Raw genomic sequence first — 21,543 nt, 5'->3', positions numbered from 1 at the left:
CTATAAAAAATATGCAAATAAAAAAATATTAATGATATTAAATTATGCGCTTAAGATATTCAAGTATTAATAAGTAACCATTATGCACCATTAAGAATGTGCATAAAAAATACCAGAGGGTATTTTTATAGTTAAGATCAAAACTCGATTCATATTATAGTTTTTAACCGAAGTCGTACCACTCGCATCAGCGCGTCCCCTTCTAAATATGCAAGGATGGGATAAAAAAAATGAAATGAAACATCAATGTATTTGAATAATTTCTATTATTTATTATAAATTGGACAACAGTTTTAACACCTCTTTTTAGGAGGCTTATAAGGTGTAAAAGCTGTTTATTTTACTTACAATACTAAAGATCGAATTAATGTCAACGGATATTAAAGTAAAAAAACAATACTTTTGAATTTTGGCACGTTATCATTCCTTTTCAGTCAGAAATAAACTTTTTTGGGTACATTCGTCGTGTGCGTTTTTAGCACCTTTAATCCAAATCCGATTTAAAGTCAGAATTTCAAACGATAAAAATGTAAATAATTACCACCATCACGCTAATTCACTCTACTCACGAAGCATCTGGTATCACAGCACTCAACTTTCTTCCCCTTACAAGCTATCAGTATAACAAAACAATTTACTTAAAATCTTCACTTAAAACTAATTGAAACGTTATATAAAATTCTACTAAACAACTCTGAGTCACCTCGGATTTAAAAAAAGGTGATTGAAATTAGGATAAGTCAAGTAAATAATTGTTAAAAAATCTTCAATTCAATTCTTAGGGCGGACTAATTTCTGAATTTAATTCATAAATAAGTAGGTACATTTTATAATACAAAGCAGGTGTATCTACTCACTCATTCCATACATTTAAAAAGTAATACATATTACAAAATAATACAGACATTAGAATGGGATACTCGTTGCCACACTTTAGAAAATAATAAAATATTACCTGCAAATCGAGTAAAATTGATATCATTCCGAATTATAAAATAAATCTTCATTTTAAAAATCTTTTCTGTTAAAAAATATATTTAGCTTCTATGTACATACATTTGAACTATTATGTAATGCAAGTGTTTTATTTATAATAGATTTCTATCACACTGCTGAGTTTCTAAAATAAACCTTCGAATATTAACGAGGTAGCTAATGAAAGTGTTCGTAGTTGTTTAAATAAATAAAATCAGTTTCGGATTATGAGCCTTTGTATTCGACATCCGTCCTATAAACTATCTTCTATCTTAGATTATAAACACCCTGTTACTATTCTTGCCGTCACTCTGGTGGCGAGACGTATCAGAAAGGAATATTTTCATTGTTCATTACGATATATTATTAACGTTTAGTTTAATTTGTTATTTAATAACACATTTCATTTGAGAGCACATAAATCTTATTCACTAAACAAATTATTGTGATATGAGATGTTAATGTTTGCAAGATACTTGCAGGTACAGGTTACTTTCCAAAGAAAATTAAAGCAGAGTCAATGACAAACAAAATATTTACAATAAAATTACAGGTGGAACAAAAACGTCGTAATTAAAACTAATTATTTACAATTGATATTTTATTGTCACCATATTATCCTGGTGAATTAATACTAAGATTTATACGGCCCCTTTCATTCAGTGCTTTTTACCGTTCCACTTGAGCACACATCGAATTAAATAATCATAACATTCTAAAGAAAACTTATCACTAATAGGAGACGAAGCGCTGTTTTTGACGAGTCTAAAGCTAAAAATTAACACATTTCCTTCTCTATACACGCTTCTTAATATAAGACAACTAGATACAACTTCTGGAAAGTATATTTTAACAGTAACTAGATACTTAAAACAAATATAGCGCCGAATGAAAAAGGCCCTAAATAACAATAGTTATGAAAACAAATTCTTTGAATTGTTTTATGTTTACAGCCATACTTCGTGAGATCGGGACATTAAGGTGAAATAAATAGTCATCCCAAGTTCCCAACAACGTCTGTATACCAGATAAAAATAATAACACTAGGTACAAATCTAACAATAAGGTTCGTCGTTCGCTCCCCGTGAGCCTCGGAGAGTCGAATGACAAGCGATTGTACAAAAATAATACGAATAATCTGATCATATCTTATCAACAAATATACTAATTTGATTAGTAACTCGCGATATCGCGACTACAAAACTTCACCTCACTGAAGGTACGACTTGTGCGCAAAATTCACAAAGTTCTCAGTCGCATATCGCAGTCCGAATTAGGCTTAACGACAATGTCTAACATACGCTTTCTATGAAACGTACTACAACACGGGATCTTTGTTAGCCTCTATTTACATAGTCATTATACTCTTCTATACTCTAATAATGATTGGCATCGTTAATACCTACTCGAGGTGCGAGCCTCGACGAGTGCAGATGTTTCTCGAACTCTCCGAGTGCACAAATATTAACAAGTAATAGTCCGTCGAATTACGTCATGTCTAAGTTTTGCTAAACTTGTAGTCGTTGGCTAGATCTAGTCGCAGTGGCGGATTTACCCGTTTCCCAAGCGTTTCACATTTGCCGCCTTCCTACATGTGATGCAATCTAGAATAGCAAAATCATTAGGGTAGGTTCTACAAGGCGGCTGGTTTCCCGAGTTTTTCATGCCGCTCTAGGCCTTAGCTCTCAATAAATCCGCCACTGTGGTGTGGCGTTTAGGTGAAGGAGTGTAAGGTGACGGGCTCGAAGTCGTCGTGTGTGGGCGGCCGCAGCGGCTGGCGGTGCGGCGGCGGCGGGGGCGGGGGCAGGAGACTGGTGCCCTCCGGTATGTATACGTTTGTTACTCGTCCCTATAATATAATTGAGATGTGTTATTAAATAGATCAATTCAGCGTTTTCAATAAAAAGTAATTAGGTACACTAACACAGTCTGTATTTTGTTGCGGTGTTTTACGTGGTTTCTACACAAATTAATCTTGAACCACAGAATACATAATAGTAGCTAAACGCTACAGAACGGACACTCTCCGCCTCCCGCCAAAATTAAACACTTACCTCACCCCGCACGATCAGACATGTTATGGTACCCATTTCCCCGCAAGGACGATACCAACGACGTCTTTAGACGAAACGCAACGAAGATTGACAACATTAATCAAATTGACTTAAAGCAATTTTATTATTTTGGATTTGTGATTATCGTTTTTCGTAGAAAATGGTTAGATATTGTGCTGTTTACGGATGTATTTCATCAGAAAAACGCGATTTTTTTTACGCTAGTCAAAAATGTGCCAACCATAAAGCGTTAACACACACATTTGCAGTCTCTACAGTGTGACTGTCAAAACGATAATTTTGTATGGAGTGTCCGGGGTGTGCTTGAACACTGTCTTAATTTTAAACACGGCAATGACATTTGTTAATTACGACGAAGTCAATTCAATCATATTACTAGCTTTCTATAAATCTTACCTGATTTTTGTCATATTTGAAGATGCCCTGTAACCGATAAGGTCTCCGGTCCTGTTCGTTGAGTCCAGCGGCACTTTGCTCGTAGTTAGGATTGTGGAATGATATATGGCAATTCGAATCTCGGTGGGTCTCTTTTAACTCACCGCCGCGATCCTTAAGAATTTTCACTGCAATATAAGGTTTATGTTTTTCGACAACCATTCGCATTTTAAACTTAAATAATAAATTCAGTAATGCCATTATAACATTGAGGTGGGGTGCAATACTTAGGTAAAGTTTTCTTTAGTTAAGTTGGTCTAATGTTATGACTCTATCAATCAAATTATCGACTTATATAAGATTATTTTTAGCGAACTTAGAATTTTAGCGAATAACTAATTATTTAGAGTACAAGGAAATGTTAGATCTGTGTAATCATGTAGCTCTACATATAGAGCCGTAGAGCAGCGTATACTGTGACTAACAGGTGAAAGGAATAGTGTCATCTCTATATCTATCTTGATAACACCACTCACCACAAACGATAGCGATGACTACAGCCGCTATAAGCACCACAGCGAGTACAGCTAGCGACACGAGGAGCGCGGTGGAATGCGTCGGCGGAGGGGGTGATGGCACCGGCTCGTAGTCCATGTAGTCGTAGTTCGGCGGGTAATGGGATGGCATGCGCAGCTCTATGCGCTTGTTTGGCGCTAAGGGATGAAAATTGTTGTATATTATTTTAATTATTGTTATGTTTTATAAATATGTATATAAGATATACTTATGTACAATAAAATTCAAATGTTAAAAAAAAGGTCAAAAGAAATAAAATTTTATCAAACATTTTAGAATCGCAAAGAAATGTAAGAAATATATTTAACACAATTTGAATTTATTTAATACCTAAAATTACAAGAAAATAAGGGAAACACTCACTTATAGAGCAAGGTCTTTCATCAGGTGCATCAGGGCAGGCGCACACATAGTCGTGCCCTCTAAAGAAGCAGAAGTGCGAGCATCCACCATTCTCTTCCATACAGGGGTTCCAGCCGTGCTGGCGATGGTGTGACACAGCCTTTATCTCCATGGCCATCTCGAAATTCGTACTAACTGCAGTAACGTTCTTGCCCGTTTCCTTGTCTGCTCGCATTACAGCCTTCTTGAACCAGTCAGTCCAGTAGATGAACTCGCAGAACTGAAATTGGTTTAAAGTTGTTAACGTCGTGTTAACATTGCATTGATTTCAAGCTTGACTTTTATATTCACAATAATTAGTAACTGTGTTTAAAAATTGATTCTGATCAAATACACCCGTTTATGTCAGAATTAAAATTATATTATTTTTTAACAATCGCAGCTCAATACGTGTTCAATAATCATTGTTAGTATAAAATTCATCATTAAATACCTGAGTCATTCCAAAAGGATTTTTAGCATCAGGTACCAGTTGCACACGATGTTGGCCATTCAGGTCAGATGTGTCGATCCTATCTTTAAGCGCATCTGTCCAATACAATCTCCTCTCTACGTAGTCTATGGTCAGACCGTTTGGAAATCCTAGATCGTGGTCGACGATGATTTTCCTTTGAGTTCCGTCTAATGCTGCCCTTTCTATACTTGGGTTTTCGCCCCAGTCGCTCCAATACAAGTAGCTGTGATTTGAGATTATGTTTTTTGGGATTTTAATGGAATTATATTCATGAAATTTCTTAAGAATTCAAAACTTACCCTTTAGCTGGAAACAGTGCCACACTTCTCGGTTCATTTAATCCAGACAGTAAGATTTTTCTACACGTTCCATCTAATTTCGCAACTTCCACAACCTATTAAAAAAAAGAATAATTACAGTCATAGCTCTTGTAAAAACACTTTTTGTCACATTTTTATTGATAAACACATACCTTATATTCATTATCAGTCCAATATAAATTGTCTGCAATCCAGTCTACTGCTAGGCCGTTAGGTGTCTCCAAACTCGTGTTTACAATCATTTTATTTTCCGTCATGTTTTCCATATTCAGTGTCCTATTCGAACATTGTTACAAACATTAAATAACATGTTACAGACAAATAAACCATTACAGATATACTTTTCGTTTTCGTTAGATTAACAAAATGATTCTAAGCACATTAAATCGAAAATTTAAAGATGCGTTTAGAACGTTCATCGATTTTACTTGATAATTTCTCACTTACCTTATTTGATTCAGCTTGACATCAGTATAGAAGATCAATTTCTTATCCCAGTGGAAGTCAATCGCGATAGAACTCTCCATATGTTCAACAGGAATGTTGATATCTCTTAATTCAGGTGTGTCCAATGAAATAATCGTCATCGAAGTTCGAGTGGCAAATATGAGGAAGTTATCTGGATGCTTTTTGCATATTTTTGGCTCTGTGTCTGTGGTATTCTCGAATAACAAGCCGGTGGGACACGCGCAAGAAAATCCGCGGGAATTTCGTAGGCATAAGTGAGAACAGCCTCCGTTGTTTGTACCGCATTCGTTATCTAGTTTGTAGTCACCCTAAAATTTCATATTTAGTTTAGCATTGTGAGGGATTTTTATAGAGTATTTTGATAATAATATTCATCATTTTTCTTTATATCGGCAAAATTTCCATCAATTATAATATAACGAATACATAATATAACATCCCATAAACTTGCTATTATTAGTTTAATTTTCACAAACAAAACCCAGATAGTGATATGATTCTTTACTCCGTCTTTTGTAAATTTAATCTTACCTGAATTGCTCTTATATCCATCAAGCCTTCAAGATTGTCCCTTATAACAAGTTGTTCCTTCACATTAGTTTTATCCGCTCTATGCAGCGCTTTGGTCTTCCAATCGGTCCAATAGATATGTTGTCCCACTATCACTATCCCATACGGATATGGAACATTACTGAGAATAGTCTTCTTATCCCATCCATTGAAATCGGAACTTTCTATTGTTCTGGCTTTAGCGTCATTCCAATATATTCGATTTTCTATCCGATCCACTGCAAGACCGTTCGGCCATTCTACGTTTAGGCTAACAATGACGCGCCTGTAATTATTTAATTAGGGTTAGAATACAATGTACCGACTATTTTTTTTAACTAAAATAAAAAAAATACATTTTAGCGTTGCTACAACAAAATCTAGTAAATAAATTTCTAAGAAATTTTAGTAGACTGTCATTTACCGATGAGTCCCATCCATATCTGCTCTTTCTATCTTGGCTTCAGTACCCCAGTCCGACCAGAACATGTAACCTCTTTCGTAATGTAGTGCTATTCCTCTAGGAGAGTCTAGAAAATATTAATTAAATTTTTTATTTATATCTTTGCAGCAGGCGATGTATCAATGTAACTCAACGTTCATTCAGTAAGCGATGGAAAATCTACAATATTTTGTAGGTGTTTTTCAATATATCACATTTTGTATCAAGTTTAGGTTTTCTTACCGAGACCCGTCCACACAAGTACTTTTCGGTTAGACCCGTCCAATTCTGATACTTCGATACTGTTGCGGCCCCCGTCCGTCCAGTATAGCTGAAATAAACTGCTGTTTAAGATCTATGGACTTTAACTTAACCTTTTTCAGTGTGATACGATTTATTTTCATTTCTTATAATAATACTTTACTACACAAAAGTTGATTATTAAACAAAAACAATTTAATAGTGTGCAGATTTTCATTATTTCTTACCTTTCTTCCAGCAGAATCGATAGCCAGCCCATCGGCAGTTTGCAATCCCCTTGTGATGATAGTCTTGCCCTGCTGCCCGTATTTGTCCGCTCGCCGAATTAAACGTTCCGCGGTATCCGTCCAATATATTAAACCTAAAGTTTAAGTGTATTTTACATGAAAACAATAAAAATGTCAATTCTAAATTGGCAAAATTGTAGTAGCTGATGTAATTTATGGCTAGTACACAATCTTCATCCACTCTTACATTTAGATTCAGACGTACAACAGCAAACATTCGCAACTTATCTCCAACTTAAAACTTCTTTAAAAATAACAAACAACATTATAAACAATACTTACCAGTATTTTGATCAACATCAACTCCTAGAGCATTCTTCAAAGATTGGAACGGATATACGACGTCCACCAAATAAGGAACGTCAAAAGAAACGAATCGTATGTCCACGCGGTGTGCGAATATCAAGAAGTTTATGGGCCCGTCTGAACACGTTCTTCCGTCCTCCTATATTGAAATGTTTTGTCAATTTTTTGATAAAATAGAGATTTTTATTTACAAAAAAATAACATGTAGGTACTTAAAGAACTAATAAAATTAACCAAAAAAATCAAATAAATAAGGATTACCTGGGTTTAAATCATGTTTGTAGAGTTATAAACTTAATAGGTTTCTCTTAAAATAATAGAAAGTTTTAATAATCACCGTCATTTTGATGCCAGTAGGACATGCGCAGGAGCGACCTCTTGGTTTCAAAAGGCACAGATGTGAACATCCACCATTATTTCTGCCACAACTAAAAGGAAACAATTCGTCCATAAACTTATTTTTCTACGAAATTGTTATGTACCTACCCTCTACATTGCAGAGCGAATATATATGGATTGAATATAATATCTTTCTGATTTTTGTAAAATTTCTGCATCTCCATCTTAAAACTTACACGTAGGTAGTTTGAAGACATTTTGAAGACATGAGTTAAGTACTACTTGAAAATATCTAAGGTACATAACATATTCCACGCTTTGTTAAACCATTTTATATTATAATCTCTGTACAGGGTGTAATCGTTAAGTGTGCGATTTTTCCGTTACTCTTCCAGATATCAAAAAACTTTAAACTGATATCGAAAGTACTTAACCTAATGAGTAAAATGGCCATAATATTTTTTTAAAAATAAAACGAGAAATATTATATTTATGAATCCACATCGATTCGCTTGGCCACGGCATCACGCGTGAACGGATGAACCGATTTCGATAATTTAATTTTTTATAATATTCCTTGAAGTACGAGGATTGTTCTTATGAATAGAAAACGTAAACATATACCACGGGCGAAGTCGGGGGGGACCGCTAGTAAACGATAAAAGAAGAGCACACTTTCCCACTTACCGATTAACTCCTCCCTTCCGTTCCTTATGGAAGACTCTCACATCCATCAGACCTTCTACACCAGCGTCCAGTGTCCTTCGATTCTTGCCTGTAAACTTGTTTGCAGCTTGAATGGAATTCGTGTCCCAGTCCGTCCAGAATACCTCATCACCGTAGAGATCCAAGCCGAATGGGTGGGTTAAGTGTTGACCTCCTGTTCGTCCATAATGTGTTAGTATTGTATTATTAAAGGTCTTATGATCTGTAGATATTAATTATTTTATGCGGTAAAATTCATATATACCTATTAAGACAGTACGCCCTGTACCATCAAGGTTCGCAAACTCAATAGTACGATTGCCGCCATCAGTCCAATAGATGCGATTGTAAGTCAAGTCTAACGCCAGCCCATTGGGCCAAGTCATGTCTCCAAAGATTAGTCTCTTTCTGTTTCCCCCGTCCATGTCAGCCCGTTCTATACAAGGGTTCTTACCCCAGTCTGACCAGTACATAACGCCACCTAGGAAGACCATAAAATATATGATACTACAACTATAAAATATACCTAACTAAACGATAATAAAGTTATTATAACTATAATTTAAACATCATAATTTTTTGAGATAATTGAACTTTCAAACGTTTCTTTGTTTTCCAAAGTTTATAAAAAATGCTTTATTACATACCTTTAGGATCAACCACAATGTCCCTTGGCTTGTCAATATTTTCCCACGCGAGCAGACTTCTCATAGTGCCATTTGAATTGGACACTTCGATTCTGTTGGTTCCAGCATCTGTCCAATAGAGCTTGTCTGTCATCCAGTCGTATGCTAAACCAGCAGGTGATACTGTAGAAGTATAAAATAAGGTTATTAAAATCTTTATTGTAGTATTATACTACATTTTTTAAATATTTAATAACTTTACGTAGTATTTTAAAGTACAAAAGCTTTTCAGAGCTTTTCATTTGAACACAACCAGAAAAAAAAACAAAAAAAAAATACTTTGTGTTATAAGTTGTACCTACAAAGATAAAGTCTTACTTAAATTAGTGCTGACAATAACAGTCTGATTGGATCCATTTAAAAAGGCTCTATTGATCGTGTCCTTTTCCACATCAGTCCAGAATATTCTCTTTCTCGCGTGATCCCAGTCCAAAGCAACAGCTGATTTTATACTATCTACTGGTATAACCTAAAAGTAATATACAATGTTAGTTTCTTACGTTTTTTATCGCATTTTGCAAAAATGGCGTAGATATAAATTAGAGTTAAAATATTATAGCCTTGATTGCAATGCTGTGTTGAAATTTCTTTAAATTATTTTATCTAATGAAATTTATTTAGTTTATTTTATCAACTGATATTTTAAAACATTTTAAAATATAATTATAGTTAAAAACTTACCATATCCAATCCATCCATCTGCTTGCGTGGATTCAAAAGTTTTAACCGTATGTCTTTTCTCCGCGCGTAAAGTAATAGTTTTTCCGGTGTATCTTCACAAGTTCGGCTAAAATATTTTTTTAATGATAAAAATTAATATCGCCTTCAAAACGCCGCTTTTGTAATTTATGTTCATATTTACCATCGCTTGTATCACACAATTAATTTTTTACTTATTATAATTTAGTAGCACCAAATATTATAATTATTTAAGTGCAATATTTTATAAAAAAATACTTACCCATCTGATTTCAGGTTATAACCAATAGGACAGCGGCACGTATATGCGTCACTATTCGGAAGGCAGAGGTGGGAGCAGCCGCCATTATTTTGTCCACAACGATTCTTGTATGTTGTCAATTGCCGTAAGGGATGAAAACTGAAAAAAAAAATGTTGAATCTCTTTCTCAAAGGGAATAAATTTATAGTTTATTTCCTTGTATAAGTTGGCAACATATTTAGGGAACAGTTAATTGTAGAGCTTTTCAGTTAAAGGATAAAAAACAGCATATATCAGTATTTTTTCCGACATTTAATAGAGACGATAGTACATTTACAAGAATTATAATGCTGAAATATGATAACTTACCTTTTTATGTCCATAGGAACTTGTAAACTAGCGTGCACAACCTGTATGCCCATACCAGTCTTCTTATTAATAGTTGATATGCTTTTTGTGTGCCAATCTGTCCAGTAGATGGCATCCTCGAATACAGTTAGGGCAAATGGATGAGGTACGCCCTTATTTGTTATCTAAGTAGAAAGAGAATGTAGATATTGTTATGCAGAATATACTGTAACTATTATAATAAAAAAATTGTACTTATTTGAAATTTATAAGAAGGCATGCCAAGTTATAAGTTGAAATTCTAAGAATTTCTTGACTTGTATTTGTAATGTTGTATTTGTAACTTGTTGTGTAATTGTATTTGTATCTTGTAAGGCAAAAATAAGTATGTTTTTAATATATAAAATTATGCTTACTCTTTTTCTATCCCCTCCATCAAACGAAGCTTTCTCTATAACGTGATGCTTCGCGTCTGCCCAGTATATCTTGGATTCCATATAATCAATGGTTAGACCATTCGGCCAAAAGATGTTGTCCATTATTACACTTTTCCGTCTATTTCCATCCATATTCGCACATTCAATTTTAGGCCGAGGACCTGCATAAGTGGAAATAACCTTTTTTATTATAACCATATTATAATTATAATAATTTGCTTAAAAATAATATAGAAATATGTCCTGATTATTTCAATGAAATCAATGTGTATGTTGAATATCCCGGAAATATTGTTCTTCAATGTTGTTTATCTTACCCCAATCAGTCCAAAAAACAAGCGCGTCTCCTGGGTGTACAGCTACCGCCCTGGGTTTGTCCAAATCACTGGCCGCTATTACAGCCCGTTGGAGACCATCCAAAGTCGCAACTTCTACCCTCCTTGTGCCGGAATCCGTCCAGAACAATAAGTTATGTATCCAGTCCACTGCCACGCCACTGGGAGTTTCTAATCCCCATCGTATAACATCTAGAAAATTCATCATAATTATGTAATTATAGTATGCGTTACAAGAAGATGCAATGTCCTATCGAAAATTCCGCTTCCTTACCAGTCATATTATTGCTATCCATAGGTGCATATCGAATAACTTTCATGTTATTTTCCGTCCAGAATATCAACTTCTTATCATAATGATAATCTAAAGCTACAGCAGTGTGGAGGCCTTTCAATACCGTTTCGTAATTTTCACCAGTGAGCCACACCTAAAAGATTTTAAAATGTAAGTTGCATGAAAATAATAATTATATAAGCATTCTATTATTATTAATATACGAACTTATACCTATGAAATAGTATACGTACTTTGAGTTAGGTTTAAAATATAAACAAAATAAATAATATATTACTTAAAATAAATAAATAAATAAATAAACGTAAAATACCTTTCGTATTCCGATGCGATTAGAAAATAAAAGAGTTGGTGATTCTCCAGTTGCTTTGCAAGATCTTCCATCAGGCCTCAACACATATCCAGTCATACATCCACATAGAAAACTCCCCTGTGTATTTGAGCATGTCTGAGAGCACACTGGGTCTTGTTCGTACATACATTCGTCGATATCTCTACAACTGTAAGAAAATATATTATTTTTGTATCTCATCCTTCAATAATCGCATTGTGAGAAGTTGTTACATTATTGCATTATGTTCTTTAACATAACCGCATTAAAAGGATGAGAGGAGAATGTAAGCGAGAAGAGGATTAATTCCATTTACACATTGTGTTGCATCAGAAGCCGTTTTATTCAAACTTAAGAGGATAACATTCAAGTATAAGGTCTTATGTGAATGCAGTCTCTAATTCGATTACAGATGTTTCATTCGTATTATGTTGCGGATATTTACCTGTAGCCATCTTCAGCTAGTAAATATCCTAGTGGGCAGGAGCAAGCTTGTCTTTTGTCATATGTCAGTATACATAGCTTTTCACATTTATCCCTCGCAGTACACTGTCTGCTTTTTGGGCAGTTTTCTTCGTCGTCGCCTTGTGGACAGTCTTTCATTCCGTCACAAACGTGTTTTCGTTTAACACAATTTCTGAAAGCACTGCTGTCTAATGACTTGCACATATACTGGTCTTCTTCGCAAAACACTTGGCAGTTTATTTCATCTTCACCATTGGAACAGTCTCGCACTCCATCGCAAAGCCAGGTTTTCTATATAAATAATGAACGTCATTGTAATGTATGAAACACGACTATAAACTTTTTAACAGAACTACACAGTTCATTTTATATGACAATCTTACCGAAATACATCGCCTGTCTTCACACATATGTTCATCAACGGTACAATTCCTTATTCCAAGCGATTCACAGTTCAACTCATCGTCTCCATCGATACAGTCCTTCTCCATATTACACCGCCAGAGTTCTGGGATACATCTTCCATCGTTACATCTATTTTAAAAGTAAGATGTTTTTCATTAGCTTATTAAAGGTAAATTTTAATGTAATTTAGTAATTTAAGGCTTAGTCCTTGTGAAGAAATTAATATATTCGCAAGAATATGGTAATACAATGTTGGTGTTACGTGAAAAAAGTCATGATGATGAAGTTAATCAAGATCTTATATTCTAGGCTCTTATTATGTTCTCTGCATATCTTGTGATAAGGTTGATTCTAACATATTTACTTACTTGTATTCAGCAGCATTACAGTTTCCAGGCATAAGAGGACATGAGTTTTCATCGGTCCAGTCTCCACAATCGTTGTCTCCGTCACAAAGAAAGTCTTTCCTCACACACTTATTGTTATCGCATTGTATTTCATTTTCACCGCATCTCAGAAGATCAACAGCTGCGGAATTATCATGGTTTTAATAAAGTTATAAACACTTAAAAGGCCTTAATTCCAAACGTTGCAAGTATTAATGTGTAATTAGATGTAATATACATAGATGTAATATACATCTAAATAAATATGTTATTGTTTAACATTAAAAAGATGTTTATGTCACATAAACTAGTTTCAGCATATTTTTTGAAATTCCTAATATTAATTAAAGATCATATAAATGGAAAACTTACGACAATCAGTTTCGTCTGTATTATCGGGGCAATCAGCTTCTTTATCGCAGCGCCAATGTAGAGGTATGCAGTCACCTGACACACAGGTGAACTGGTTTTCTCTGCATCTAAATGATAGAAAAGCGAAATTTTAATAAGTTATTTACCTAAATTTTAATTACTTAAATAAACATTTTGAAAATACTTAATAACTATAAAAATGTTGAATAATAATAGAATGAATTTGTTCAGTGCTATTTTCAACATTATTTTTTATTACGAGGTGTTTTTAGAACCTCACAAAATATAAACACTAAACAGTATGTAAAACTAGCCTCATCAAATTATGGGGTCAATAGGTCATTAATTGTTTGCTTTGTGAAAATAATTATATTATTCAAATTAAAAAAGTTGTATTTTGGAATAAACATTGTTCTCTAAGGGAAAATAAAACAATTGAGTTTTCAGTCAATCTAAGAACATAATACATCTTTGTAAATAAATTTCTGGACTGTCTGCAGAACTTGGCACACATTTAGATCTCATTTCTTTTTTTGGCAAATTAAGTCAACGATTGAACTCGGCTCCAATTTTTACATTTATGTTTTTGGTGGGATTAAATATTACTTTATAACTATCGTTGAAGTAATAGGCTGTTCTTAAATACACGTTGGAAGGAAAGAAGTTATTTTTTTAAAACAACTGAGAGTAATGTGACAACTGAAAGTTACGTGAATATTTTTAGTAGGTATATGCTGCTTGGAAATGTGAATTTAAAATAGAGTTTGCAATGTTTTATTCAGAAGAAGGAACTCAAAGCCCTAAGGATATTCAGAATTTAAATATTATTATGAGAATATATTTGTCTCTTCTATCAGCTGTAGGCTGCATCATCTAAGTCAATAGAGCATGAACCTACGTCATTATCTTCATTACGAACTATCTAAAAGCAGAGGTGTCAGTCTGATTTCCAAGAAATCGCGTTCGAATGAGATGTCAATCTAAAATCGCCCAGTCAAAGGTCGCTAAGAAGTTACGTAATTAAAAACAGTATGTTTCAATACATTGCTCGCCCACGAAAGTGGATATATCGGGTCGGGTGACGGCGCAAGGCTTGTGTGGGCGCGTTGCCATGGTTACGATACCCCCGCTCGCTCCTGCGCGCACCGCTTGCCGCCTCGCTATCGATCCAGTGCAAGCTAGCCTCGATCCAATAAGTCGCAAATTGCTTGAGCATCGCCTTATTACGATGTAATCGATTAATGACGCCTATTCAGAGATGTAATGCTTTAGCTTTGAGGAACGAATCTATTTTTAAATCACCTATCGACAAAATACATTTATTTTTAATTTATTGATTAAAAATAATCTTTTATAATTGTTTTTTTTTTGTTTCATTAGCTAATAATAGACCGAGATATCATAAACATGGCAGCAAAAGGCGGATCATGTATCAAATATGTTAGTTACTTTATATGTAAAACAAAGTTATTAAATAATCATAAGTATATAAATATGCTTCTTTAATGTTTAATCGTAATCCGTGTTCGCAAACCACTAAACATTCAACCGTCGATGAGGTCACGTAATGTATGTAAAATAAATCTTTGACGTAACTCTACTACGTCAACGAGCGAAATCCCCATCAATGGGATTACTTCCATTCCAACCATTGTGCCTCTCCTAGCGATTTATAGGGACTAGTAATATATTATATAATGTCACAATTTATAACTTTTTATGTTAATGAAGACAAATATAAAGAAGATGTTTCTTTATATTTGAATATCTATAATATTTATAGATATACATATTTTATCGAAGGAAGTAAAAAATCTGCAGTTATATCTAATTCATTTTTTCTTACATGTTCTTACATATTAAACTATCACTTACTTTCCCTTTGGGCAGGTCATCTCGTCAGAATTGTCTCTGCAGTCATTATCTCCGTCACACAACCAGTATTTGTGAATGCAAAGTCCATTTGTACATTGGAACTGATCGTCTGTACAATTTACTTCCAAACCTGATTGAAAAGAAAGATTGTAAAACTTTGCATTTTTCTTCTTTACTTATTTCTACGTGAAATGGGAAAAAGCTCGTAGCAATGCTTGTTTTTCCTATAATAATTCATTTAAAATGAAAATAAAAACTACCCTTTGCCAAGTTGGACACAATTACACACACTACAAAATTTATCATCGCAAAAGCAATTCTACAACACAGGGTTTATAAAAAGTTCTGAAAAACTCACAATGTGTCTCGTCTGAGAAATCACCACAGTCGTTGTCTCCATCGCAGAGCCAGTCAAATGCGATGCAGACGTTGGTCCCGTGGCACAGCGTCCGATTGTCCTGTTCATCACAGGACTTCCTGCAGCCAGCTTCGTCCTCGTTGTCGATGCAATCTTGGATGCCATCGCAACGCTTCTCCAAAGCTATGCATTTGCATGTCGTCTGTGGAATGTATTACTTAGTAACATGCACTTTTCATTGTTATTATTTACTTCATTAAAGCTATAAATAGAACATAATCCATTAATGCGATAACATTTAACTGGGTATTTATATATTAAATTATAGGGATACAATACATGAACATTCCATTATTACTATTCAAAGAATCAAAAGGCAAAAATAGTTCGTGTTACGAAAGTTGGGAGGTGCTACGAATATTCGTAGCATAACATTGCAAGAGTCTACTTATTACTTATTCATATGTGTGCCTTACATTGTGCTTCTTGGTATTGATACAAACCGTGCTACGAAAGTTGTCATGGGCTACGACGCTACGACGGTTCGTAGCACGAAAGACATTACAAGAGTTTCTTTGTATTACTTATTTATGTATTTATAAACAGTTAGTTACCTAATATTGATACAAAACATTTTTTCTACATATGTATATTATAATGCTTATTCGTTATATTACATGTTCTACATCTTCTTTTATCAATAGTTACTAACCTGGCAAAAAAAGAATTCTTTGGAACATGGTATATTGCAGCCAACATGATGATCATCTTCGAGGTCTTCTTCTACTAATTCTTTTGGACTCATATAAATGCGTCCATTTGCTGTAAATAATACTTGTGCTTACTCTATTGTGCAAAAATAACTTTATTATCCACTGTTATGTTCATACAAGGTTGTCTAATTTTAGCTTTTTTATATTGTTTTTATATTGCTACATATGTTTTCATACTTATTGTTAGTTTGTACTTACGGTGCCAAGCATCAACCCTGGTATAGGGGCTGTGTGGTCTGAACCCAGGAACTTGCATGGGCCCTGGCAGGCCGATGGCGGGCGGCTGGTAGGGTGGCACGCGGCCCACCGACCGCGTGTCCGGCGGCTCTACCGACCCGTTCGCGTAGCGGGTCACTGATAACGTTACGGTGTCATCGCAGTGCCCTGTTAGATTAAAGGGGGTAAATAATATAGATTACTTAACTTGAATAATTGTAATGTTGTTAACGTATAGATTACAAGGTGGTAGAGGCTCGGTCTGTGAAGCTTAATCTTCCGACCAAATAGGCAAGATCAACAACAAAATTCTATTAGTCCACATCATCTCTTTACTTAAATGAACTATATTTACGTTTACTGTAAATAATACCTAGAATTTTCTCAGATATGTTAAAATTTATGTAAGGTATGAATACTGTAAGATTTCCCCTTGCCACAAAATAAATAGACTACCATAGTTTACGTAATTTTAAAAATTATCTCAATTGTACAAATTACAAGAAGAATATAATCTTAACTTAAAAGTTATAGGAACCATAGCATAAGTACGTTTTATTTCCAAAATCCCACTTACCGTAACGGAAGAAAACCGCAATAAAATTGAAATATAAGACAAGTTGCTTGAGCATTGTGGCGGTTAGGCAGCGTGGTAGACGTCACCGTCTAGGTGACCTGAGCGTGGACGCCGCGCGATCTGGCCCTTGGGGGGTGGAACATGGCTTTGCGCCGGCTCCTCACCTACTGACAAGATTAAACTGTTAACCTAGTAACAAATTAATCCTTTTAAAATACAAAAGTTTGAACGTCTTATGATGTGTGTTCGTTAAACCAACCATAAAAGTTCATAATTATAATTATAACCGTTTATTGAATTCTAAAAGTTTATATTTGTGATAAATCTAACTTGGTTTGGATACCAGTTACTTGGTGGAGTCATTTAATTTATAAGAAAACTAAAAATATGTACCTACATTAAACAATCTAGATATTTATAGTGCTTTTAACTTCTTTACACAGATACTAAAAGCAGTCTATCCCATAAAGACACGTTGATAATATGATTTAAAAAAAATAATGTCTTTCCTTCACACTAACCATTATCATCCGTTGCATTTAAGTGCAGCGATGAAACATACGTTTCACAAAACTACAATGTACTCATAATGAGTAAGACACGATTTAAATATAATATAATGATCGAAATACATGGATACACTTTGAACATTCAGCCCACAACCCACTCACTGCTTATGAAAATATAAAATGAGATTTTCTATATCTTGACAAATTAATTTAGAATTCCCATTTATAAACCTATTGATGTCTTGGAAATAGTGGGCTATTAACTGTTCACAAATAAACTTGTATTTTGATTGACTTTTACTAGATTACCTTGCTCTGTAAAATTTCTATAAGAAATTTTACATATGACAAATGAAAACATTTTCATAGAATCAAAACGAAGAAGACACTATAAACCACGGATATCTAATCTAAAAGTTCTTTACAACACTTCCTTCCTAATATTTTAATTAAAAAATATTGGAATCGTCAACTAAAAAGTATAATGTACAAATATTTAATGTAGGTATATATTTCATTCCTGAATATATAAACACGGGTTTAATATACAAGATAATAACTATATGTTAGAATGGCATGTTGAAACTACTGTTAAAACTATTATGTAAACGTTTCTTGTTTCCATGTAAATACTACTCACATATTCAACAAATAACTTCGCAACTCGTTGAAACTAGGATAATGCGATTATCGAGCTAATCTTATACTAGGAACGCAGTAATCCCAAGCGTAAATAACTAAAATACCTACAGAAAAACGATACAGTAGGTTCTGTAGCCATTCAATTCGGAAGATAATCTCATTATACAAATTGACTCGATATAAATTCTGTTCACCCACACAATGACGTCAGTTATAGCTATAGAAGGAGTATTTTCCCTCTAACATTCATGAATTCAGATTTCAGATACACAGTAGCTATGCTTAATATACTCGTCCAATATAAATAGAATGTTATGGGAAATGATTCATGTTGAGTTGTGGTTTAAAATATTCATTGATAACGCACGTGACAATCTTCGGCTTTATGTGTATTGGATACACATCTTTGTACGCTGAAATATAGGTAATATTATATTATAAAATAATAGTTACTAATAGTTCACCTGAAATATTATTTGTTCATATATAATATGATTAATTATTATTAAGCAAAGAAGTTTCATATTTCTTAAAGTACATAATATCTATGTTTAGTCTTATTCGGCAGTGGACTGGATTATGACCTATTATTATATAATAATTAGAAATCAATAGAATATTTTAGGTATGTAAACAAAATAATAAAAAGATTTTGTTTAAAAAGAACTAAGCATATTAATATATTATGTATTATTTAGATAGTGGGTATATTGTAGTTGCTAAAAGAAAATAATGTACTTATGTAATTACTTTACAAAAGTTAAATATCTACATCTAAACTCTAGTTATATTAATCTTCATTTTAAATATACATTTTATATATATTTAACAGTCTTTAACAACAGCATTTAAGAAAAAAATCATAGAAATAAATTATTACCTATCTGTTTTAGTCTTTTAGTTTTCTTCAGTCATAAAAATTTAAATTGATCTTTATATAGAAGCAGCCATATTGAAAATTGGCAATTTTATTGGATTACGAAAGCGCAGGCGCGGGCTAGCGCCACGAACAACTTGTTGCTCCAGTTTCCATTCACTACGCACCCTGCCGCGCATTCTACGCCGTAGCTCAGGACCTCCATAAAGATTTTGTAGCTTCCCTTCTTTTATCATAGCAATAATATATGTTATCAATGCCTGATTCCTCCCAATAACTGTTATTAAAATATACGAAACCATATTTTGCTGTATAAAATCACTAATTCGTAAAAAGTAACACGTAAAGAATTTATTATTAAAATACTGTAACAAAGAGGTTTATTTTTTAACGTCGAAAATACACTGAAAGCAAATTATGAAAGAAACTCCATTTCGTTCGAATTTTATCCCCTGAAACCTTACAAAATGTGACAATAAGTAAGCGTATTTGCTCTTATTCTGGTTGTCTTTAATTTTTTTTTTTAAGTTATTATTTAAAAATAAGCGAGTAAAGCATGGCTGTACACTATAAATGGGAAATTTTATTGTACAATACGTGCCAGTTAGCAGAATAAAATTTAAAATCTCCATAGCATGTAACACATGATTAGTTATAATTAATACAGATTAGAAAGTATATTTAAAAATGAAATTATAATTAAACAAATTAGCGCCGAAGTAAGTGCGTGTGCCTTGTGAGATTACTAGAGCAGTAAAAAGATTAATGTTAAGAAAATTTTAACGAAGTACGAGATGATCGAATTCTATTTTTAGCAATGCTTTAGTTATGAGAGATACACCTACGTATATTTCAAGTACGAACTGTGGAAAATTTAAACAGAATTTCAAGGAGGGTAGATTTCTAAAACCTTGTGAGTAGGTCATGGTAACCTAAGTTATTCATGTCCCTATTCTCTGTAGTTTACAACAAAATTTAATTTATTTTGAGATGTTTTGTGTATTTTTTTTATTATTATTCTAATTTATTTAATGTTTTATCTACATAAATCGCGTAGATAAAACAATATTTTTTTTAAACTAAGCCTTACCTCGTTAGTTCGTTACACCTCGTTTACTGTAAATATTTCCGTGAAATTGAATGATATTCTAGATATTTTTTTAAAAATAACTTTTGATATAGTATTTACAATTAAGCAATGAAAATTGGTCGATCAATACGGCTCGGAGGCTGCGCGTGTGAGCGTCCCCCGCTCTCCCCTCTCCCCTTGAGCCTAGCAGCCCGAATCCCGCCACCCACGGACACGACCGTGAAAATTTTCTGCGACGTCAATTTTTAGATTAATTAAATTTTAACATAATCGCTATCAACCTATTTAAATTAAAAAGGGAATATTATAAGCAAATTTTGTATGAAATATCTTCGCAGTTGATAGATAGAGAAAAAAACGTAATGTAAAAAAACCAAAAAATCCCAAAAAAATCAACCATTTTTTTTTATCAAACTGAATTCCTATAAAAATCCTCTCTAGCTCTGCCCTATAATTCAGCCAACGTCTCGAAATATATTTTATCATACACACCTTTTATGAATCAAAAACGCACGCACATATTTCCAAGACAAAGAGCACAGCACAAAAATCCGTTCACATGAGCACTTTCAATTAATAATCACTCACAAAAGCAATAATGTTAGCTGGAAGCAACAACAATACCTCTACATACAGGCTTATGACGCGGTACTCGCGCCGTAACAAGGGAGGTACTGAGTGATCCGGAGCCTTTGCTGCCCTCCCTTGCGCCCCGCGACCTGCGCTACTCGATGAATGGACCGCCCGCCCCTATCTGCCTGCTATCTTATAACATTTGTATTATATCGGCTACTGAGAATAACACTCGATGGAAATAGACGAACTGCTTATATATAGTAGAAATGTTCACGTGGACTCTTTTTATTTGTCTAATATTTTAAGTTTGATTAAAAAATATCTTGTAAGTAATGCGAATGAGGATGACCGTTAGCGTTGATTTAATTTTTATTTAGATACGAAATTTATAAATTTTTACTCTAATATACATTTTAAATAGAACTAGAATACTAAAATATTTATAAATAAATAATAATATTATATTTGAGAAGCGATCAGATTATTTGCAAATAATTTAAATATTTAAAAAAATCA

General features: G+C 33.7%; 1 protein-coding gene across 2 annotated transcripts; it reads right to left on the bottom strand.

Annotated features, from left to right (window-relative positions):
* Positions 1–249: 249 nt before the first annotated feature.
* LOC123691761 (low-density lipoprotein receptor-related protein 4) lies at positions 250–21,103 on the bottom strand. Of its 2 annotated transcripts, none has more exons than XM_045636309.1 (35): positions 20,944–21,103; positions 17,334–17,500; positions 16,739–16,924; positions 16,480–16,589; positions 15,768–15,969; positions 15,410–15,539; positions 13,535–13,641; positions 13,145–13,304; positions 12,755–12,905; positions 12,352–12,662; positions 11,889–12,075; positions 11,555–11,708; positions 11,263–11,472; positions 10,925–11,106; positions 10,530–10,693; positions 10,182–10,319; positions 9,902–10,007; positions 9,539–9,689; positions 9,182–9,343; positions 8,800–9,015; positions 8,517–8,709; positions 7,828–7,918; positions 7,467–7,629; positions 7,125–7,258; positions 6,880–6,967; positions 6,619–6,724; positions 6,177–6,480; positions 5,625–5,953; positions 5,330–5,453; positions 5,157–5,251; positions 4,837–5,080; positions 4,365–4,623; positions 3,962–4,138; positions 3,447–3,613; positions 250–2,824 (listed from the first exon to the last, which is right to left on the bottom strand). In XM_045636309.1, the coding sequence occupies exons 2-35, from the start codon at positions 17,386–17,388 to the stop codon at positions 2,690–2,692; spliced, it is 5,691 nt and encodes a 1,896-aa protein (XP_045492265.1). In that variant the 5' UTR covers positions 17,389–17,500; positions 20,944–21,103; the 3' UTR covers positions 250–2,689. The 2 variants fall into 2 exon arrangements, with proteins under 2 accessions (XP_045492265.1, XP_045492264.1); XM_045636308.1 differs by having other exon boundaries at positions 17,334–17,497.
* Positions 21,104–21,543: the final 440 nt, after the last annotated feature.

This window comes from Colias croceus, chromosome 5 (genome assembly GCF_905220415.1).
Source record: "Colias croceus chromosome 5, ilColCroc2.1".
In the NCBI taxonomy this organism is placed as follows: Eukaryota; Metazoa; Arthropoda; class Insecta; order Lepidoptera; family Pieridae; genus Colias; species Colias croceus.
This window is presented reverse-complemented; position numbering and strand designations above follow the sequence as displayed.